Source organism: Eptatretus burgeri, chromosome 6, assembly GCF_056783735.1.
Source record: "Eptatretus burgeri isolate ZD-2024b chromosome 6, Ebu_testis_v1, whole genome shotgun sequence".
NCBI classification, from domain to species: domain Eukaryota; kingdom Metazoa; phylum Chordata; class Myxini; order Myxiniformes; family Myxinidae; genus Eptatretus; species Eptatretus burgeri.
This window is the reverse complement of record NC_140966.1, coordinates 54696431-54720954: the sequence shown is the minus strand read 5'-3', so window position 1 is coordinate 54720954 and position 24524 is coordinate 54696431. Positions and strand designations below refer to the sequence as shown.

The window sequence follows — 24524 nt, the reverse complement described above, 5'->3', positions numbered from 1 at the left end:
AGCGGCACAGCCACGTGCTCAGCCAATGATGCTACCCCGTAGCCTTGTGCTGCATACGAACGAAGAACGAATGCTTTAAAATAACATCCTCGCTGAAGCCTGGCAGGAACTGTTGGAGAAAACAGATGGTTGCAATGTTGCACTGAGTCAACATGGTTTCTGCAAAATACAAGGGTGACAGTTTTTTTGTTTTCTTTTGCAGGATCAAAGATTCGTCATCGAGCTACCACACACACATATCTCACACATGTGGACATAAATACGAATACACGAGACACAACACCGGACTGTTATATGAGACAAATACAGCCACGGAGCTTGAGGGAATTGCTGTCACTTCCTGGGGGACTCTAGGTACAAGTGGTGCTACAACAATGGCACCGTCTTTCTCACCGCACTCAGCGGGGCATTTCCTCAGGAGGAATTTCCTCCTCCCCATAGATTTTCTTTCTCTTGCAGGAGTGAGATTCAGTGAAAAGCAAGGTATAACTAACAGTGGGACAAACATCAAGGGAATGAGCAAACAGGAAAAGAGGATAGGGAGAAGCAGAGGAAACTGAAACTACCAAGTAAAATGGTTGAGTCAGGAAAAGGTAATGGGGGTAATAAAGATCAAGGGTCAGAATTGGGGTCTGACAAGATGAATGCTTGCTTGAAGCCCTGGAGGGAAGAGTGAGACAGCTTCTGGAAAGTGGTTCCATGGATGGGAGAAACGAGGAGAAATAAAGGATTTGAGCTGTGTAGAAAGTCTGGATTTTTGAATTTTTACCAATATCGGGTTGACACAAAAACATGTGCATCCTAGATTTGTTGGAGATGGTCAGATTATTGAAAGAGAGCAGAGGAAGAAATGTTGGAGAATATACGGTAGAAAATAGAAACCACCGAGGAAGAAATGAAAATTTATTGTTCAGCTCGCGATCTGTTTGTTAGCATATTACTTGGTGGACATGAAAGATCGCACGGTATCTTTCAACGAAGGGAAGTGAGTTATCGCAAGCACCCTGGGCAAGTTCCAAATTCCTGCCCTAATCTGGAGGGGGCAATGCAAGAGCAGCACAGCTACACCTATAATCATGCAATGAGTTGGCCAAATTCGTCCATTAGACATTCACTAAATGATGAACCTTACTTGCTTACTCATTGTACATAAAATATAACCTGCTCTTGGCGATGCAAACTTTGTTGTTGATGTTGAGCTCATCGGAGCCATAAATGCTGATTATTCTGCACTATTATTGAATTGTGTGGGTGCTGATGCAGCGATTGTGCAATGAATGATAATTTCATCATGTAATGGCTTTTGAGAGTGTATTATTTACATATTCATTGGAAAAAGTTATTACGTTGAATATATTTGCTGTTTTTCAAATGAAGGTTTAAAAGCTGATCTTTTCAATGGTGAAAACACAAGAATAAAATGGGTTGAAGTAATCCGCCGTAAATTGTCACAAAGCCTTGACGTTCCAGGTCTTGCTCTTCTTCGAAGCAAAAGGGAAAGAATCAAAAAGGCAAAAGTGAACATCAAAAAGAGAGAGTGCTTTTGTGATCTTTGACGGCGGATAACTTTAACCATTTAATTTTCTTATTTTTATTCCCATTCGCTGCCAATACAGACTGCTATTTATTTTCTGGATTTGGCAACTATTTTTGTTATTTTCATTGGGAGTTCTTAAAACAGTTATTTCTTTAAATCCATAATTTTTATTTCAAGCCTTGAAGTGAATTGTGCATTGGAGAACACAAACTGATGAAAGTTGGGGCAGCAATACTCATATAGCTAAAATGGTGCAATGTTTGTCTTTAATCTGCTTTCTAGTTTCAATCCCTGACATTTTTGGATTGAACTTAAAAGTGCTGTTATGATGTGCAATGTTATCGTGTTATGTGTTATCATGCAAGCAGTAGTGGTTCCATCCATCCATCCATTGGGACCATACTCTGTGCAGAGCGTTGGTGCTGCCTAAACCGTCTCCTTGGCTATTGGGCACAATCCTGGACTGGTCGCTACTCCGATACAGTATACAAGCATGCTGGCACTCATTTTGCCGACCTCAGAAGGATGACGGGCAGAGTCAGCCCCACCTAGCATTAATTAAACAGCCAAGGGGGATTTGAACTCAGGATCCTAGAATCCCAAGCCCACCAACCTAAACATTAAGCCAACACCAGGCATAGTAGTGGTTGGTGTTGTAATATTAACACCAATATAGCTAGAGAGTTCATAGAACATGATACCCCACGCAGTGTTGAAGTATATACTTCAATTTTAATGAAATAATTATTTTAACACATTGATTGCTGACTACGAGTTTAATCATTGTGTTGGGTGTACCAGATTCTGCCACGACGATTATTCTCATATAAAAGATTACGCCATTGTATTGTAACCAGTATATGCTGCCGTGCCAGGTAATGCAACAAACGATCTGTTGGCAGTTTGGTTAACATAATTTGATGTAATAATCATGATCATCATTTTCAGTCTCCATGAGAAGTTTTGCCACTTCATCTGCATTCGTACATGCCTGGTGTTGGCTTAATGGTTAGGGTGGTGGGCTTGGGATCCTATGATCCTGAGTTCAAACCCCACTCGGCTGTTTAATTAATACTCGGTGGGGTTGACTCTGCTTGTCATCTTTCCAAGGTTGGCAAAATAAGTGCCAGCATGCTGGTATACTGTGGCAGAGTGGCGACCCGTCCAGGATTTGTGTCCAATAGCCAAGGAGTCTGTTTAGGCAGCACCAATGTTCTGCACAGAGTATGGTCCCAATGGATGGATGGATCTGCATTCATACGTGCCATTTTGAAGGGTAATGATAAATATCAAAAAATAAACAAACATGTGGTACTCAGTACACAATCTACCATTAGCAATGACATAATACCAATGTTGATTCCATGATAATAAAAAATATACCATCAGAAATGGGGAATCCCCACCATTGAATGAAAAAGGTCATACATATTCCAGATAATGAGGGAGGTGAATTGGAAACAAGACACCATTTGGTCATAATCTCAAAAGAGTTCCCCAGGGGTGAGGAACGTAGTAACCAAAAATAATTGAAATCAGATAAGCGGTTTTCCATTTATTACAAAAAACATTTTTTTCAAGATGGCCGCCCCAGTCGGCCATCTTGGATCCGGCCACGCCCAAAATCAATAGGGTTCTTCCTTTTCAGGTGGTACATGTGTGACCCAAATTTCAAATCGATATGGCGAACAGTTTATGAGTTATCGCACTCACAGCTATAAATGTGGACGGGCAGACAGCCGGACGGACAGCCAGACGACCTGGTGACAACAATATCCCCCTTCCGCCACGTGGCGGGGGATAAAAATAGTCCTACCAGATAGCTCGTATCTAGCATACGGAATTGAAAATGTTGTCCCACTCACTGGCTGCTATGAGTTTTCTCATAATGTGGGGTTTTCCCAGCAATGAATGAGAAATTAACTTAGATTTGCTCATGGAAGTGTAAAATTTGAAAAAAAAATTAAGCGCTGTATATGCACATCCATACTTGGCTTGCAAATGGGAGTGGTATATACACTGTAAGAGTTGGCAATCAACATGTTAAAGATCCTTAAAAATAACCCGGAAGTGTAGCACTACTGTTGCAGTCTTATACATCACCTTATGCACTACAATAAGATGCCGCTGAGTCACATTTCAGGAGATGGAGGCTTTATTGATCACTTTAGATTGCATGTACATAGCCATATGGCAGCAGCTTCTTCACCCCCGGTACTGTACTATCACAAGCCATGTCCTCTTATGATATATATATATATATATATATATATATATATATATATATATATATATATATATATATATATATATATATATATATATATATATATATATATATATATAGATATCAATATATTGCATGGTTCTTGGAAGTATTATGAAGGGGATTTGTGTTACACGGTGTTCAAATATGAAATTCAGTTTAAATAAAGGTTTAAAGAGGTTTAAAGGCGTATAGATAAATTAATTCTGGGTTTGACCGCTATTTTCTCCAGCGTATATTACATATTATCTAACAGCGTATATTATCTAACACATTTCATTCATTTTCTGTGCCTGTTGTATGTGTCCATTATGGCGTCCTTAAAAACAGTACGTTTCCTGTTTGTAATTATTTTCAATTTTGTTTAACTGCCAGGCAGCCAGACAGTAAAAATATTATTTCACTCCAATCTCTTCACATGTGTGATCGGGTCATATTCAGAGACAAAGTACAGTAAAACTTAAAACTTGTCTTTCTATTAATGGGACGGACATGAGCCAATTGCTTAACCCCGCTTTTCGCTTAGCGTGCGTGGAGTAATTAGATATTTCATAGAACAACTTACCCCATGCGACCTTGACAAAAAGGACATGGGAGTGTCTTTTCAACTCTTGCTTTGCATTTCTGAGCACGATATATATATTTCCTATGAGCCGCAATTTTGTCTGAGTCTCAAAATTCCCCAATGCCGAGAGAACGCAAGCAGCAAGTTTGATTGGTCAAGATGGTGTGAAATTTTGCCCAAGTACTGTTAAACAGAAGCTGCCAACAAGGTTACTTGTGTTCTACTGTGTTCAAGTGTATATTTCAATTGAAAAAAAAAACCTTTTTTCGAAATTTTACCACCATTGATACACTGTCTTTTACACCATCTTATTTAACACAGTAAGTTTCCTGTTTGGAATTATTTTCAATTTTGTTTTACTGCCAGACTGACTAAGAAATGACATTGCTCCTCTGGGCGCATGCACACTTGGGATGATATTCCATAGAATTTGCCAAATTCAGAGTCAAATCACTGCTAAGCCACAGGTTCCTGTTCCGAATAATGTTCTTATTAATGTTCCGATTGGTGTTCTACAGTGTTCAAAATATTTGTCAATTGAAATTAAGTAGTTCCTTGTTCATAGACTGATGTCTGCAGACAGACAAAGTAAACTAATTGCTTAACGCCACTTTGTGTTTTGCACATTGGGTAATAAAGTACTTGTTATCATCATCATCATTATTATACCATAAACCATGGAACGGCCATGGCAGTCCTTGATAAGGTCTGTCCCATAGTCCAACCATTGAAGCGTACATTGCCTCTCATCTAGTGTTGTATCAAGGGCCAACACGTGACATGCAATAAAATGTAAAACTGCAGCATCATGGGTTGGTATTTTCTGTCAACTTACAAGGTGCTTGATGTGATGGTACACAGGTCTGAAAGTGACATTATATAACTGTATGAAAAGCTTCCAGTTGATGAATTATTTCAGCTGAGTAGTGGAACATTGTTGACAACGTGCTGAAGATATTTTATGTCCGAGCCTCCAGGTATTTTCTTTAATGGTGATTTTCCATTGGCAGTGAAACTTTTTTTAAATTTACACAATATTACAGAATAGGAAGTGGGCAGGCAAAAGGTCATAACAGTTTACGAGCAACTTGTTCTACCTGCGAAAAATACTCCTACTACATAAAATACGAGGGCAGTACAACACTATCCTGTAATTTTGTGACATGACCATTTTCATACTATATTATTGGTAAACATACTGTTGATGAAAATGAGAGTGTCTGCATTTTGTTGTGATGTTTTGTATTCATTGAGTGGAATGCTGAATCATGTAATTTGGGTACCAAGCCTTTCAGTCTGGGTAACCTATTGTTTTTGTTCTGCTTCTTCTACATTATTACGATGAGGCCTATTATTATGCTGCCAGCATTTTTCGGATTTATTCTCTTTTAAATTCATTTTCTCTGCAACCGCTTGTCAGATTGACAAGGAATTTTCACCATATGTGTGATTACTCATGGAGAATGTTTTAATGACAATTATGACGTCATATGTCACGTGGTATGGCAGCCATATTGGAAAAAAGGGAAAACTTTGGATCTCAGTATCTGAAACTGCCCCATGGAAAAAATTGAAACTTGGCCCATGGCAAGTACTCCACATAAGAAATAAGTGGTTTTTATGACGTCATCGGTGAAGTATCCAGGTCAAAATTCGACACAAATTATACATCCGATTAGTATGAAATTTTTTGAGGTTCATCTCGGGATAAATTGGTGAAAAGAAAAAAAAATTGATGATGTCATGGTTCAACAGCCATACTTTAAAAAAAAAAGAATTAAAACCTCCCTGGTTAAAAAAAGAACTTTAAAATTTAAAAATCTTTCATCCCATTCTGAATTCCATTGAATAATAATAAAGAGGACGTCATGGTGTCTGATCAAAATGGAACATCTTGGTACCCCACTATCACTGCCAGCAGTTATAAAATTGCAGTTCTCGTTATTGTTGTATCACAATTAGAATTTAATACACTCGTCATACCTGCTCCCTCCAAGGAGTGAGAGGATTTGTTTTCAAAATTGGCATCGGTTCCCACCTGCAATACACACTCCCTCTGCCAGGGGTCAGTGGCTAAACCAATTACACTATTACACGTGTACAGACGAAAATTGCAAATTGTCACACTCGTGGCCAAAGGGGATACGTTGGAGAGGGGTGGCGGTGTGTGGGAGATTTATTTAATGTATATGACATGATCTTCGGTACTCCAAGCACGAATACAAAATTTGATGGAGGTCAGCCAAGCCGTTTTCGATTCTGAAAGGAAGGGACATCCAGACATTGTCTTATTTTATATAGTAGAATGCACAATTGTTATTGCTTTGTCATATAATCGTTGCCAAGCCTGGTGTTGGCTTAGTGGTTAGGGTGGCTGGCTTGGGATCTTAGGGTCCTGAGTTTGAGTCCCGTTGGCTGCTGAATTAACACCAGATGGGGTTCACTCAGCCTGTCATCCTTCTGCGGTCAGCGAAATGAGTACCAGTGTACTGGTATCAGGGCACAGCGTCATCGGCATAGTGGTGCCCCAACAAAATGATGGCTACCTGACAGCCAAGCTGCCGTACGCAAGAAGAAGAAGAAGAAGAAGAAGAAGAAGAAGAAGAAGATATAATTGTTTAGTATTTGCTATGTTCATTTATGAAAAAAGAGAGAGATGTTAACTATCCTAACTAAGTTGATAATTAGAGTAAAATGGTATGTATACAAGCAACTTACCATTGGTAAAAGCAGTAATCATTGTTGAACAATGACACAACTGTGTAGCAGCAAGGGATTTAACTTCCAGGAAAGGAGTCAAGCTTGGACAGGTTGAGGCCTTGAAAGCCATGGGTAGCCAGGTGATTGGCTTTTGAGAGGCAGGGGCATGTCTGGAAGACGTATAAGGACGATGACACCAGAGACAGACAGCCAATGTGGACAGACAGATGGAGCAGATGAAAGAAGAGACGTTGGTGAGGTCACTCATGTTGTATCCTGCTTGGGGCAATTCTCCCTTCAGATAGAGGAAGCAGAAAGGGAGAGGTGATTGGTGAAGGCACTTCACTTGGTCACATCATATTGCTGTTCCACTCGTATAAATCATTATTTTCAATGCGAGGCTGTTCTTTGATCTTCAGAAGGTCAGCATCTTTGGAGCTCTGATGCAGTGTGGGTTGATTCAATTCTCTGGCACGTACTGTGTGTGGGCATACTGTTCCTGAAAACCTTGCATTCCTGTCAAGTCGTCCCTCATTCTGGGATTCCCCATTATGAAGTGGGATCATGTGACAACACATGACATCATCAATTTAAACTATTACACTTTGCAAGGAAACACAAAACAAAGCACCATTCCATAGCATCAATGTGCTACAAATAACCTCTGATGTCTACTTCAGCTACTGCTTTGTGCTGTTTCACAATTGCCTTCATGGTAAAAGAACCGTGGTTGCCTCTTGCTGACTACACCATCAAGTTGACCAAGCATGGATTCATTATAAATATGTTACAACGGTCTCTACTGTTCACTGCACCTTCAAATCAGTCATTACGTGCTGGATATAAAATCACAATATGCTTACATACTATGACAGCCCTGACTTCAGGAATCGAGAAATTATGCTGACACATTATTGTGAATTATATTTTCCATGTATTTGCTTAATTTAGGAAAGGGTTAAAGTAATCTGCATAGTTTGGATAAAGTGTGCAAATTGTATCTTAAAGATGCAGTTTTATATTTGTAAAATTGTGGCACGAGTGCATTTTCCTCAAAATTTTGTTAAACTGACTGTTTACTCCAACTGCTCAGAATCCAGACAATAATCGCGTGTGGTTATCATTATTGGTTGTTACCCCTGAAGAAGCAAGAATACATGCAATGTTAGCCTTTCACGTTCAGGGTTAGTTTTCACATTCCAGGTTAACCTGTACTTCACATTTGTGGTTAACCTGAGTCACATCTATTTTTTTTTTAAACATTTCTTATTACTCAGATACACTTTTATATGAGAGACAAGTTTCATTGAACTGTACAACTAATCTCATGTAAATTTCATTTGGTTTGTTATTGTCACATGTATGACCCAAACCCAAGACCGCAAGCGATGTTGCACGGGAATCGCATACACCGATGTTGTTTGCCTTTAAGATGGCCGGCTTCAGGCCAATTTTGACATGAAACACCCAGAGTGGCATAGGTTATTTGCGATTTAACAACTGTGTCTAAACACACTCACTATCAAGATTATTATCCCAATTTCTATATTATCCATTATATCTTATATCCCAATTATATATATCCCAATTTAATCCTCCAAGAACAACTGATTGCACCAATGTAGTTTTGTGTGGGAAAGATGGCTTGCAGACACTCCTGCAACCCTCAGGGAAATAAATGAACACTTTTATTAGGCACAAGACAACACAAATGGAAATCCTGGCCATGAAGACATAATGAATCAATAATCAAACTTAACAGTACAAGGAAGCTCAAACCCCCATACACGCACACAAAAACTGGTTGAGATAGAAAATGAGCAGGAAGGCAAGAAAGTCCCAGGTCTGCACAGTCGCAGCAGCTCGCACAGCATAACGTGCCCCAAACTCCATCAGCTATACAGTCAACAGGAGAAATCCCAATCAAACTGTCTCACTCTACTCTGTCCTTTTCTAACTCTGCAGTGAAAGCACGCCCCTTTATCCACTTCCTCCGCCCCGAGGCATTCACGTCAGCCCTCATCACCAATCACGGATGGACAGCCTCACGCATAGCAATATCACGACAATTAGCATCACCGTCCCTGACCCAATCAGTGCCATGGACGCCGGACAGTGCAATTCAATTGCGCATTACCTTACGCATCACCAATCAAGAGTGGCTGTGTTGGAGGGCAGACCTTCTTCCCCAGGAATTTGTTGGATAGGCGTGCTGCGGTGTGAATTACGGTGAAATACCTCTCTCCTGCCCGGCTCCTGCCCAGTTCAACATGGGAAAACAAAGGGACAAGGTTGTTGAAAAATTTTTTAAAATCCGGAAGTTCACCGCTATTGATGCAGCGTCTTTTTACACCACCTTATTTGATACGTTACATTAGTTCTTCATGCCTGTTGTTTGTGTCCTTTATGACATACTTAAAACATTAAATTTCCTGTTTAGAATGATTTTCAATCTTGTTTGACTGTTAGACAAGCAGACAGACTTTAGAAACAACTTATCTCATGCTTTTCTGTGCATGTGCAATCAGGACAAATTCAGAGCCAAAGTACTGCTAATACCACAGGTTCATTTTCCGATTTGTGTTCAAAATATACCATTCAATTGAAATCAAGTTGTTCCTCAATCATAAACTGACATTTACAGACAGAAGGACAGGCAGACACACAGACAAAACTGAACCAATTGCTTAATCCCGCTTTTTGTTTTGTGTGTGCGGAGTAAAAATATTATAACCTAGGTGAACACAAATGAGGATTTTTTTTTTTTTTTTTGCTATGTTGAAGGCTTCAGTCACTGACTAAATAGTCCTCATTGAGTCCAAGCCTTAAATAAAAGAACTACATTGATAGAACAGTAAGGAAAGAGAATAGTCCAAGAGTTTTTGAGAAAGTAAAAAATCTGCTTTTTGAAAACAGGAAGGTCATAAGTGTTTGGGAAGACGTGAGAAGGTAAAGAGTTCCAGAGTTTGACAGTGGAGGGGAAGAAACAAACATCGTAATGGCCCACCCTTGAGTTGCCAATGGCCAAACAATAATCATTTGATGGAGTGGCTTGTCGAGTCTTCCTTGGTCTCGTTAATGGTGGAGCTACACAAGTAGAAAGTTCTTGCAAGCAGAAACCGAAGTAATATCTGTAGAAAAGAGAAAGAGAGCCTACTATGCGGCGGAATTTGAGCGGGTCGAGTTTTGAGGTCACATTGGTAGAGTTGACAAGTCGAATAACTTTGGACTCCATTCTGTCCAGTAAGTATGTGGAGCTGGAACCTCCCCAGATGTGAGAGCAGTACTTCATACAAGGACGAATCAATCCTTTATATAATTGGAGCAACTGTTCAGTGGAGGAGAATTTTCAACATCTGAACAGGACTCCTAATTTATTCAAGGCAGACTTAGCTATTTGCGTAATGTGTGGATTCAGGATAAATTTTAAGTTGGAGTGATACCTAGTAGGTTTATTGTATCACATGGTATAAATGTAGAGCTTTACAAGGAGATTAGAGAGTTGAGAGGAGTTTTGGAGAGAGAGAGAGATGAGAAGAAATTGAATTTTTGAAGCATTAAACTTAACTTGATTACATTTGTCCCACTGGGAGATCTTGTCCAAATCCGAATTTAAAGAGGTGGCTGTAATGAAACGAGATGTAGATCGAGTGAGGGAAGACGGGGCAGATGGGAAAGACATGGAGGTTTGTAATGTTGAGTCATCAGCATATGAGTGCATTTGGTTATTTGTGGAAGAAAAAGGTCATTGATAAAAAGAAGGAAGAGTGTTTGGGACAGAACGGAGCCCTGAGGTACACCGCTGTTGATCGGGAAGGGGTTGATGTTGAACCATCAACAATTACAGAGATAGAGCAGTCGGAGAGCAAGCTCAATATGAGAAAGCAGAGTGAAGGAGGAAAGCCGAAAGAGGGAAGCTTGGATATCAGACCCCGATGCCAAACTCTGTGAAAGGCTTTTGAGATATCAAGGCCGACAACAAAGGATTCCCCAAATTCTCTCAAAGAATAAGCCCAGACATTCTTAATGTAAAAGGATATCACCTGTAGATGTTGCCTTGTGAAAGCCATATTGGTGGTCAGATAGAAGACTGTGAGATTCAAGATGCTTGAAAAAATGGGAATTGAGAAGACATTCAAAGACTTTGGAAACAGGAGAGGTCAGAGCAAGAGGATGGTAGTTAGAAGGGTTTGAACGATCACCCTTTTTAAAAATAGGCTGTACTAAGGCATGTTTCCACGAAAGAGGAAAAAGTTTTGGTTTTTAAACAGAAGCAAAATAAACGAGCAAGCACAGGTGCAAGTTCTAAAGCACACTCCTTCAAGATACAAGGAGGAATGCCATCTAGTCCATATGCCTTACTTATGTCCAGAGAGAGGCATATTTTTTTGATTGCATGAAAAGAGATTATAGAGAGGTACATATGATTGGTGAGGGGAGCATCAGAGGGAGATGGAATGTTAGAGTCATCCAGTGAGGAGTTAGAGGAGAAAAGAGAACCAACAAGAGTCGCGTTATCGGTCGGAGAGACAGCGGTAGTATCACCGAAACGAAAAAGTGAAGGAAAGGTAGAGCGGCAGAAGTTGTTGGAGATTATTTAAGCTAAGGAACAGAAAGATCTATTGGTGGAAGAAGAAGAGAGGTTGTCACATTTATTTTGAATGAAGGAATGCTTTGCCTCACAAATAACATATTTGCAATGATTTCTGGTGGATATGAAAGCTGAATGTGAGTCGGAGGAAGAAGAGTTTTTCCATGTCCGATATGTGGCATCCCTTGCACGAATGGCCACAGAGCAGGTATTGTTGAACCAAGAATTGATGAGATATAGATTTGAAAGATAAGGGGACACAAGCATCCATTCCTGCAACAATAACCACAGCTATACATTCAGTAGAGATAGAGGCATCGCCCGAGGAGAGGCAGTAGTCTTTCCAGGGAAAGTCAGAAAAGACGTTTCGTAAACCAGTCCAGTCAGCATTATGGAAATGCCAATACTGGCGTTTCGTCGGTGCAGTCGGAAGAGAAGAAGTAGTGGGAAGTAAAGTGATGTTCACAAGATTGTGGTCAGAAGAACCAATTGGAGGTGAAATTGTGTAGTTGTAATGCAACAGAATGCAAGTGAAGAACAAATCCAAAGTATTGGTAGTGTGGTCACGACGATCTGTGATATGGGTAGGGTGGGTCATAATTTGTTCCAAATCATGAAGAATGGAAAATGTAAGAGCTTCAACTCCCCTATCATCCATGTGGGAAGATTGCAGCCACTCCCTGTGGTGTACATTGAAGTCTCCGAGATAGAGAAATTCTGCTTGAGGGTGTTCAGGTGTCCTGGCCTCATGGCAAGAGTTAAGATAGTTAAAGAAAGCTAAAACGTTTGTGGAATTGGGAGAGCAGTAAGTGAAACAGAGAAAGATAGTGATGGTTGGGAGACAAATATTAAGCCAGATGACATCAAAGTGTGGAGATTCGAGGTCCACAAGGCGTACAGCAGGCGTGTTGATGTTGGAGTAGACACAGACTCCTCCTTTGAAGCGGAATCGTGAGTGAAGGTTGCAGTTCGAAATGTTATAAGAATTAACAAGAACGTCATGTGATAATTGCGTCTGAAAGAAGCAAGATATTAGGAGAGGAGCTTGCTAGATGATGTTCAACAGAGGAAAGATTCGAAGAAAGACCACAGATTTTGGGGAAATGAATTGAAAAAGTCACCTTGGTTCAAAAGGCAAGGGTCTTGGGAGGGACCGACACTACTACTGCCTGAGCCGCCCCCCCCCCCTTCTCGTTGGCAGCAGAGACAGGCAGGTCAGCAGAGATTCTTCGAACCCCATAAAGGCAGGAAGTAGGAGCCATTAACTTTTCAGACTTTATCATATTTAATTGGAGGCTTTCTGAGGGAAATGAGAGGAAAGAGAACTAAAAAAGAGAGTGTGAAGTGAGGAGTGAAAATGAGTGAGTAAGAAAAATGTATGATGTTTGTTTGAAAAGTGAATGATGTTTATTTGCAAGATAGAGAGATTACAGCTAGCCCAGTAGCTCTCGCTTGAGTGAGACAGAAAGTACGACCAGCAATCCTGATACGGAGAGTGTAAGATGGTTCCGGGCACCACTTTAATGCTCCTAAGTCAGAACGGTAGTACTACCCTGAGCGGTTGCTGTCTATAACCTACTACCTAAAAAACCGGTCGAACCGGATGGTTGTCTTTTTGGAGACACCATCTCCTTACTGGATGGCCGTTGGCTCCCGAAAGGAGCTCATCCACCCTTTAGCAGGTATTGTTTTTAGGCCTGCAGGGTGTCACAGTCACCCTCCCAACTGGCAAGCCAGTGAGGGTAGTTGGTTTAGTCGCCGACTACCCGACCATGAGGCAGGTAGCAACTGGGTTACATGTCACCAGTGGCAGTCAAGAAACCTGACTGACTGACTGACCTGACTAAATCTAATAACTAACCTCCACACACCCCCAAATGTAATATTATTAATCCACTAGAAATCTCATTATACAATACTGCTTCTCACCACATGATGCACCTTTCAATGCCCTTTTGAAAACTCCCAGAATTATTTGTTCAGATCATCTTAAAATTGCATTGCCTTTACAATTACCTGAAATAGAAATTGGAGGCTACTATTAATTAACCTTGTATATATTTTTTTTATTTGCAATTTTGTACCTTCTTTACGGATTTGTGCTGAACAGTTGAATGCCAGTTCATGAAAGGATCACAAAAATAAACATTATTATGCTGGTGTTGCAGGATTTGCTCACTATAATGCCATTTGCCATGATATGTCTTGGGAATTGTTTTGATTTTTGGGGTTCTGATTGGCAGAGATTGCATAGAATCGTGCGGGCACCTCGTGGTGGCAAGTCGAGAAAGCCAATACAAGATCTTTCATTTCCACCATGGCGGTCTAGCTCGGCTGGCACAAGTTCTCAACAACTGGCATCAATGTACGGCCTCTTCACCTCTGGAAAAGGTGCATGGTATAGACGACAGTACACATCATGGCTATGCTGTCTGATACTTTGAACACTCTGTTATTGATTACAACACTTTCTCTTCCAAGTTTTGTCGGACTTCATCAACTGGCTATGGAAGCCTCTTTTATTATTCGCAGAAATCATTTTTTTCCTTCTTATTCTGTTTTATGATGGCCATAGAAGTGAAATGTTTACCACAAGGATTTCAATCTAAAACTTCCACTATATTTTACATTTTGAGAAGTCAAATCGATGTTATGAGGGTGGGGGGGGGCTGCGTGGTGGTGAGATTTGGGTGGGGAGAGACAGTGGAGGAATAAATTTTAAGGAATTGATGAATCAAGAATTGGTAGGCTTATTTGGAGAAATTATAAAGTTTCAACTGATATTAAAATGTTGAATTTCTTCCTGTAAATTATGATGATTTGCTATTTTATCAACTAGTTAATTGATTGATTTTGTTGAAACTGTTGAAACTCTTCCTGTAAATTATGATTACTCGTTATTTCATGAACTAATTCATTGTCCAAGCAGTTTTTCCATAAAAGCTCTCTCCTAATGTCTTTGTCCAACATGTAATATAGATAGAAGCTCTTCACCGGACCACGGTGACTTCGGAATGCATGCACGCCATGCGTGTTTAGCAGTTGTGGAAACACAAAAGTTTCAAAAGTTTAGCAGTTGGTGAAACATTTAATGACCTTAACAAACATTTAAAAGTCTTAACTCTACAAACAAATACTATGCAAGACCACAACGTTTTAGTATCACTTTTATGGCTAACCTGTATTTAAGACCACTATTTTTTTTAGCAGATAATGACTGAACAACTGATCTAATGTTTATGAATCTTTCAAGGTGAATGCCTTGAAGTTTTATTAGTTTCTCTCCTCCTCCTCCTCAACCTGCTCCTTCCCCTCCTTTTCCTCTCCCCTTCGTCTTCTTGTGTGGTCATCCAAGGATGCTTCTGTTGCGGTCCATTGATGTATCTTTCAGAAAACTGTAAATTAAAGCTGATGGGGACCGACCGGCAAAACAAAACATTTTCCATGGCAGACACAAACAGCTTTGTAAATGGTTATGAAAGAGGGGGAAATGTACCTAAAGACCGAGGCATAATTCAGTTTAAGGAATAATTTATTTTCTCATCTAGTTTCTCAGGTCAACCTGCACATTATATGATCCCTTTTTCAAAAAGATAATGAAATGATATCCTTAAATGCTGTTGGTTTTGTCCTGATGAAAATTCCACAGGTTAGTCAGCTTCAAAGCATGATTTTAAAATGGACATCCACGTACCTTGTTATGCACTATTTTTGTTCTCATCTTTTATTCTGTAAATCCAGGATCCTCAGTGTGATTTATCATGGCATAGAAATGATGCATCCATAGCTGTATATTGTGTGAAGTGGAATTGTCATGCCTTATAATATGACATATGTTGTGTGTGTTTTTAGGCTCTGGAAGGTGATGGATACTTGCAGTTCATCATTGCAGACTCAGCCATACCTCATGAGGTGGGGGAACATCCGGAGGAAGGATGGTATCCCAGGCTAAGTAGGAGCCTATGGCTTCAGCACATGGATGAAGAGGGCCATGTAATGGAAGACTACAAGATACGGCGGGTGAGAATAGAAAGGTTGGAATGGCTGCAAGTGTTGTGAGGGAAAGAAAGGAAACAGGAATGAAATGCTGACAAGGTTTCAAAGGAAAGACTATTCTATTGCTTGCTCTTTATGAAAAACAAAATTACAACCAGAATTTGACTTTAAAATGTAGCAAAAAGGGCTGCTTTGATACAATATCTGAAACGTGATCATGTCTATACATACATGATACAGATCTTTGAGTTGCTCTTTGTGCTAATTGACGGCAGCGATGTGGTTTTAAGGCAATGAAATTAGAATTGGCTATATACAGCAATTTATCTGTGATGTTATGACTTTTAAGGAAGCATTTTGGTTTTGTTCGTGTTCAAATGCGGTTTACGACAATTATGGATTGATATGCCACCATCCATCCATCCATTGGGACCATACTCTGTGCAGAGTGTTGGTGCTTCCTTAAGCAGTCTCCTGGCTATTGGGCACAATCCCGGATGGGTCGCCACTCCAACGCAGGATACCAGCAAGCTGGCCCTCATTTTGCCGACCTTGGAAGGATGACAGACAGAGTCGACCCCACCTGGTATCAATTCAATAGCCGACTGGGATTTTAACTCAGGATCCTAGGATCCCAAGCCCGCCACCCTAACCATTAAGCCAACACCAGGCATATATACTGTTGTGGGGCCGAGTTTTGGTGGCGAGCACGACCGCTAGATGGAACAGAAGAGTCGGCTCCACCGAACACCCGGAATTTATAGGTCGTCACCCCGGATAACTCCGAAGCCGACGGGTCCCTTATCGGACCGAAGATCGCCAATAGGTCGACCGCGTGGGATAGGGTCGATTGCCAATTTCAATTTACCTAAATACCCACGTCGTCCAAACTACCGGGGAAATTCACCCTCGGCGGAGCTCGAGCGGAACAAGCCGTAAGCGTGCTCGAACCATGCGTAACCTGAGCGAATGGTTACCGAGGTTCGTCGGTCCAAATGCACAATTTGCCGCTTCCCAATTTCCCAACATGCACCGTGCTAAACCAATGAAAGAAACACAGAAACGAGCTGAAACATTTAACAGGGGATTTATTTGTAATGGGGGGGGGGAAGGGAACACACAAAGAACAGAGTTATCCGACTATAAGAAATGCAGTCAATGTACAAGCAAAAGCACTTGTACAGTTGCGACTTAAAGACGGACCCACACACAGACACACACACACAGAAATGGACCCGTTGGGTCTTTATTGAAGGCCTCCAGCTCGAGGACAGGTGAGTAGAGACCAGAGCCTGTGCTTGTACCTGTCCACCTCGTGTGGTCTTCCACGATCCGGCTCGGCGGGACTCAAAACTGCATCACGATGCCGCTCCAAGCACCAGGTACCATGCTCTCCAACCGGCCACGCACCAATCGACCAAAGCCCAGGAGAAGATCAGAGGCGACGATGATCCAACTCGGCGGGACTCAAACCCGCAACACAATGATGATGACCACCACGATGACCACCACGACCTTTTTACCACCCCCAGTACCCAGCCTGGCGTTTCTTATATTCCTTTTTCCTCCGGGGTGAGCAAATCGCCGTCTGAGGCGCTCTCCACCTCATTGAACAGGGCGTCGTGGGAAGGTCGCTCTCTGTGGCCATCTCAACCCTCATTGGCTGGCGTGTCATGGGAAAGTCGCCTTCTGTGGCCATCTCAACCCTCATTGGCCAGCGTGCCGTGGGGAAGTCGCTTTCTGTGGCATGATTGGACAAGGGGCACACCCATGCCTTCCGAGGCGGAGTCCCGGTCTGAGGCAATGGAAATCTCTGCCCACGTACGTGGCCGAACGCACGTGGGCAATGGCGTCGGTGTGTGAAGTGCGGTGAAGGAGGTTTGTTGTAAACAAAGCTCCGTAGCGCACATTTAATTCCCATTAGACCAGGTAGGGGGCCCTAACTATAAACACACACTTACCGATATAACTGTTCTATAAGGACCTGAATATTGAGTGCAGTAAGCTTCCAAATTCGTAACACTACCCCCTCCCCTTTTTACAGACTCGTCCCGAGTCGTCAAATTTTCGTGTGCCCAGCATGTGTAATTTTTCCCCTAGTACATTTTACCTATGGATTCCTGAGTGCGACATTTTTTCATACGTGTCCCAAAAATAAATAACCTAATGCGCTGCGTAACTAAACTAACAGACTCACACGGACAACTTAACTAAAATTGCTGGCGCTAACACAAATAACAGGTGGGTTGCAAAATATTTACAATTTTACCTTATCTATTTACACTAACCATGGCCCAGGACCTGTAGAAGAAAAAGTCACAACCAAAGTCATTGGTGCAAAACAGAGATGGGTGCCTGGGCTGCACAATGCAGTCCTCATAGTGTGGCTGCCTGCAGGGCAGTCCTTGCAAAACACTGGCGATGGTCCTGGTGCACATGGTGATGGTGACACAGGGGCAATGCAAATAGGGTAGCAGGCATGGGGTCATGATAAAGGCAGGCAACAAAGGCATGGCAAGGCGAGGCAATGCGGACCAGGCAGATGCAGCATGAAAACAGGCCGGCATGTGAAGCTGGCCGGCCTCTGGTCTCGTTCCCTGAGGTTGTGTGGAGGGAGTGCGGTGGTGCCAGCTGCTCCAAAAACGGGCTCGGACCTAACCTACCATCTCCCCCCCCCACCCAACCTATCGCCTTTGCCTGTCTCTGTCCATACCCACTCCCTTAATTTGCAACAACAAAACAACAAAATTTAGCCCCTTTTTTAAAAAAAAAATTTTCTTACTTGCAATTGCTTGTCCCAAACCCTCCTATCGTCCTTGTCCGAATTCCCTATCCTGTCAACTTAGCCTACTCCCAACCCCGAAAATCCTTTCTGAGGGGAATAAAGAAGAGACTAGTGTCCTGCCTCAAGGCCCAACAAAGCCTCAGAATCACCTCCCACATAATTCAGCCATCTTACCAAGGTGGGTCCAGCGGCCTACAGAGAGCGAAGGGATGGATGGTGCGAAGGGGTACATTGTTTCCTAACTACCCTAGCATTTATTACACTTTATACTATCCCTGGGGCTTTTCAAAACGCCTGACACTTTAAACTATCTGTTCTAAAAACCATGATTCCCGTCGCCTGTGTTGGTGTCCCGTTATAAATTTGGGCCTCGCCATCAAATTTTCACTCATGCCCTCGCACAATTTCATGGCTGGGCAGCGTGGCTCACATGGCAGGGATTCCCCCTCTGCCGAATCTCAAACTACAGCACCTCCGGGCCCTGAGGCTGTCTCCGAGCCTACCTACTCCCTATGAACGCAGGGAGTTGCCCTTCCTGGCATTGCCCTCCTTCGATGCCCACGTGGCATTTTGGCGCTATGGGTCCCTTTCCGAGGGTCGCCCGTGCCCACTACACTATCCCGGTCACTTGGACCCTTGGCCTACTATGGCCGACTTCTCCGTGCCCGCGGTGCCCTCTACTCGATACTCACCTTTCAACAGCCACGCTCCCAGCCGGTCCATGGGCGATGGCGTCAGTGTGTGAAGTGCGGTGAAGGAGGTTTGTTTTTGAACGAAGCTCCACAGCGCACACATTTAATACCCATTAGACCAGGTAGGGGGCTCTAACTAGAAACACACACTTACTGATATAACTGTTCCATAAGGACCTAAATGTTGAGTGCAGTAAGCTTCCAAATTTGTAACAATACCACCAATGTTGCAACATAACGAATGTTTTCATGATTGCCAACATTGAGAGAATAATGAGTGGTAGGACAGAAAGGATCCGTGGTGCAAGAGAGCAAAGTGATCGAGGCGTAGGAGGGGGGGGGGATCCCCCCTCCCATGTTTGGGAAATTTTGTAATTTTAACCTTAAATTTGTAGATTCGAAAACATTTTTATGCCAAATTGAAGCAGATTACCTTTTCTTGACAAATCCAAGTTGTTTAAACATGCAACTCCTGAGTATGTTTTCTGCTTTACATTGTATGACTTGTAATGAGTAAAACAAAAGGTCAAATTTAAAGATAAACTTGCCATGCCTTACTTTCCAATACATACTTAAGGTAGATCTACTGCAATTACATGTCATTGGATATGCTTGTGACCGAACACGAAGGTTTTGGAAGGTCGCTGTCTTCACCTTGGCCAACAGCTTGTGTGTGTGCATGTACTCGGGCATACGACGTGTGCATTTGGCTAACGCAGCACAGACGTGGTTCTCATTAGTACAATGTTTTGCTCTGAGTTACATCATATCAGTCAACCAATGAGAAACATCCAACGTTTGGCGGGTCAAGAATACTTTTAGTGGGACAGCATTTGTCATTTGCTGCCGTGTACTTTGAACAGTAGCCGGCGGCCTATCGCCAATCAAATGCAATGACCTTACAGATATGATTTTTCACACATCGAGGAAACTGCCCGAAGGCCGACAGAAACTACGTCACAACATGAAAATCAATCAAACATTTTGATGACATTATTTTGTGAAAGCAGTATTTTTCGCTAATATTGGGCAAGAAAATTTGTCGGCTGTTCACGTATACAAAACGTGGTAGACTACCGCCAAAAGCGGTAGAGTTGGCAACTATGTGATTGCAAGGAAAGCGGGGTTTGTAAAAACATCCAAACTTTTAGAGCAATTCCAAAGTTAATATTTTGCTTTAAGTATCTTCTTTTTTTTTCTTTTTTTTAATGATTCATGATGAAATATTGTCGTGTCCAGGGGTTCAATCGTTACCTGGACGGATGACCAAACTTTTCTCTTGGAGGCCTACAGCCGAGACTCTCAGAGATTAATGCGTATGCACGGGAAAGCAGTTAAACGCTGCACCAGAACGGCACAAATACACGGACACAAGCAAATTGAATTAAATAAATGATAATTTAATGACAATAATCAAATATGTACAATGACAATAATTCAAATTATAATAATGAAAAGAAAACGTGAGGTAAACTAAATCTAAATCAAACTGAGGCACCTCCACACAGACTTAAACACACAGAAGGGGGGCAGATAAAATAAGGAAAAATAATCCCTCTTTTATTTCAGCACTTGGCTTGGTCTGCATGGTCCTTATGGAACGTGGAATCGAGGAGCTTCGTAGACGTGCCCAAAATGGCGCCAAATCGTTCTCTCGCAGCGGGGAGAACGTACGTCAGGCAATTCATGAGCGGTAATCAACATCAAGGCTCAGAGACCCCATGCATCTGCCTCGAGCGTCAATCGTCCTCAACGACCTGCTATTTGACATACATGAGGCTCGGGGTCCGTTCCTCACGACCCAAACAAGAGCCAAATGCCAGCGTCTTGCTTCACCACGCGAGCCAATCGCCTCAGCACGAATACAAGAATCGTGTAGCCTTCGTTGTGCCGAGAGCAAAAACGAGATCCTCCATGAGATCCCTCATCCATATCTAATTAGCACCGCACCACCCCCCGTGTGGTGACACGTAACACTTAAGCTCATAGTCTCCCGACTTAATTACATTGAGATGTCTCCTACACGTCCACGGGCTAAGCAACTCTATACGATCCTGTCTCTCCTATTAAATTCCTTCATCTACCCCACACACATAACAATATTGTAAACCATAGACCAGTGTTTTGGTTTTATAAGGGTAGCATTAATTAATGACTGCATTCAAGCAGGTTCATAATAAGAAGGTGCCATGAGCTACAAATAATTTGTTTCAAAATATTATATTGCAATTTTATTTTACAAGAAAATATGTGAACATTCTAAATTTTCATCTTTGTTTTTATTATATTTTGCATTTGTTGGGCAATGCTGCCTTTTAATCTATAAGTAACATTTTCATTACCCATCCCAAGTTGCCCTGGGGGCATTAAGAGTCAAACCAACAGTGGGTTTGTGGACTGGCATCACATGAAGATAAGACCAGATGATATAGGCCAATTAACCTTCCCTAAAGATAATTGGTGAACCAGCTGGGTTTTTACTGACAATATGATTGTTGACAAGGTAATTCTGTTGCGATTAGCTCTGAGTTTCCAGGTCAGGTCAGGTGTGAGTGCATGTGCCAGAGCAGCGCGTCTCTGTGTCCAGTTTCCGTTGTAACTCCAGGGACCTCCATCTGGCAATCCCCCAGGCAGATGTCTGACCCATCCCCATCTCCTTGAAGTGCCAATCAACCTGCTGCAATCATGAGGCACGTGGTCGTCCAGTTGGCCTTCTCCACTCACGAGGCTCCCTCTCTGAGAGAATGTGCTGAGCAGGACCAGCATCAGGAAATCGACCCACATGTCCATTCAGCCACAGCTGATGCTTACGAACTATACAGGTAACAAATCTCATTTGAGTTTCTCTTAGAAACCACTTGTTGGACACAAAGTCTGACCAACAACAGCGAAGGATTCTCTGAAGAGACCTGGTACTGAAGGAGTTAAGTCTTCGTCTCAGATCCTTTGTCAGAGTCTAAATCTCAAATGCGTAGAGCAAGACTGGAAGCACCAAGGACGTGAAGAAATGGATCTTTGTCCTCTTGCATAGGTACCGACAGCGCCACACCCCATGATGCAGTGAATCTACAACTCCCCAGGCCCGACCCAGATGCCTATTGAGCTTTGGCTCACAACATGCAGAGTAATGAACATCACTGCCAAGGGAAATGATGATTCACAAGTAAGTCAATCTCTCTGTGACCTCAATGACCTCACCACAAACGGGCACAGACAAGATGGCAGCATCGAAGATGTCATTGAAAGCCTGGATCTTTGTTTTGACGCAGGAAACCCATTGTCCTAGTGGCTCCAATTCCTCATTCAGCTCATCAAGGGCTCCAAAAAGGATATCCAGCTTCTCCCCAAGTATGACTGCATCGTCTGCGAAATCAAGGTCAGAGACCTTGATATTCCCAAACGATGCAATGCAGCTTGATCTCACCGACATCTTCCCCAGAATCTAGTCCATGCAAACTTTGAAGAGTGTGGGGGTAACAATCAGGACGACCAGACCAAGAGTAGGTGTAACCACCCGCCATGATCTCGCCACTATTCAGTCTCCAAACCTTAGAGAGTGCTGCAATACTGATGTTCAAGCGCTGGAGTTCAGATGATCGCAGAAACAGGAAATCATCTTCTCTTAGGGATAAGACATTCCAGCCACCCACCCAAAGGAGGTTAACCTGAGGGGACCACCATCTAGTGGACGACACCTCAGCACCACCCCAACATACACTACCGCCGCAATCCAACACAGGAAGGTTATCATTTTCTTTGTATCATCAAAGAATTGGGGTCCTGAAGACTTTGCCCAATCCCGACATCCGTTGAGCTGCCCTGCAAAGGGCAGGTGCACAGCAGGTATTCCCACAGAGTGGGTTTTCAGTTTTCCTTGCGTTTTGGTGTGTTTTGTGGAGTGAATTGTTTTATGGTGGCTGGAGTGCAAATCCTGCCACCAACCTCATAGGAAAGGTTACCCACTGCAGGAGGATGTCCACAGATGCAGTCAGGCACCAGATATGGAGGGCTGTTGACTCATAAGGACCTCCTCCACCCTTTGACAGGTTTTGTTTTTAATCCTGCTGGGTGTCCATATCCATACACCCTCCTCACCAAGAAACCTGGTGGGGGAAACGGTTTAGTCACCGACAACACGATCATGAAAAGGGTTAGTACAGGTTTACATGGTACCTGTAGCAAGTCACAGATTTGCTCTGGCCTGACCTGATAATAAAAACTTAGAAAACAATATCTTTAATACACATTCTCTCATTGGCTGGGGGCAGTTGTTTGCAAATTTTTGTTTGCAACATCATAATTTGCCATTTTCATGGATACTTTCAACCAAGTTAACTCATTTGTTACTTTTCTTTCACATTATAACCATAATTATTCTTTATCATAACTGTTTTCACTGGTCCTGGCCCCACAGTTGATATTTTTTGCGGGCATGGACCCAGAAATGCGGGGAGAAGTCTGGCCTTTCCTGCTCAAAGCCTATGAATTCCAATCAAGCAGTGCAGATCGAGAGAAGTTGCGTCTGATCGGCAGCAATGAATATGCAGAATTGCAGCGCAAAAGGTAGGGCAAAAATGATTTTATTTTGTGATGTACTTACTTCTGGTTCAGCTACAGGGTGGTTCGGGTAGATTTTGATTGAAAATTTCCCTCAGTTAGGATGATGTGTGTGGCATTACATTTATCAACATTCCGTGGAAATCTCCTGTTGCAGAAGAGTGGAATTGAGTGTCAAATGGGAAGATAGGCTAAACCTGTTTGCCAGGCCAAGAGGGGAAGGCAGATTACTTTCACCATAAAGGTCATTTGTGAGCCAGCTGGGCTTTTGTGATGAAGTCCACAGCAACATTCAGATCTGAATGTACAACTTATAGGATGCCTATTTATCATCCTTACCTTTACAATGTTATAATTTGGAGGTGGCCAGGCAGTGGCTTGGTTGAGATGAATGAAAGCATGCCCAGGTATCTCATGGACAACCCCAATGAACAGGTTTTTACAAAGTGCACCAATAACCACAGAAGGTTTGTCTCTTTCTGTTGTGGTGTGTGTCTCAGATTGTCCATGTCTCAAGAAGAACAGGAAGAATTCTGGAAAAATGTGCAGTATACAGTGGACAGGGATGTCGTACGAACAGACCGGAGAAAACCTTTTTACAAGGGCGAGGATAATCCTAATGTGGAGATGATGAGGTGAGTATTTTTGCTGACAAGCAATCACCTCTTTAGGTATACTCTAATATTGTGAAGCATTAATTATTATGATGATATTGTTGTGCTTAAAAGGCAGATTACCACCATTTGTAAACTTATCATCCTTGAGCAACTTTTGAGCACTGAGCAACTTTTATAAAGCAGAATAAGGTACGGGTGTGTTGTGTAAAGCCTCCTGT

At 42.3% G+C, this 24524-nt stretch overlaps 2 protein-coding genes across 2 annotated transcripts in view; one reads left to right on the top strand and one right to left on the bottom strand.

The window, feature by feature from the left end:
- The window catches only part of TBC1D16 (TBC1 domain family member 16), a 116667-nt gene that overhangs the window by 29325 nt on the left and 62818 nt on the right, over positions 1-24524 (top strand). The window contains exons 4-7 of the mRNA XM_085885126.1: positions 13903-14050; positions 15512-15679; positions 23547-23695; positions 24190-24324. Coding sequence (XP_085741252.1) covers positions 13903-14050; positions 15512-15679; positions 23547-23695; positions 24190-24324 — 600 coding nt within the window. The remainder of the gene's footprint in view (positions 1-13902; positions 14051-15511; positions 15680-23546; positions 23696-24189; positions 24325-24524) is intronic.
- Positions 1-24524, bottom strand: part of CCDC40 (coiled-coil domain 40 molecular ruler complex subunit) — a 191596-nt gene that overhangs the window by 160875 nt on the left and 6197 nt on the right. Inside the window, exon 2 of the mRNA XM_085885112.1 lies at positions 9206-9324. The gene's annotated coding sequence lies outside the window, so the exon portion shown is untranslated. The remainder of the gene's footprint in view (positions 1-9205; positions 9325-24524) is intronic.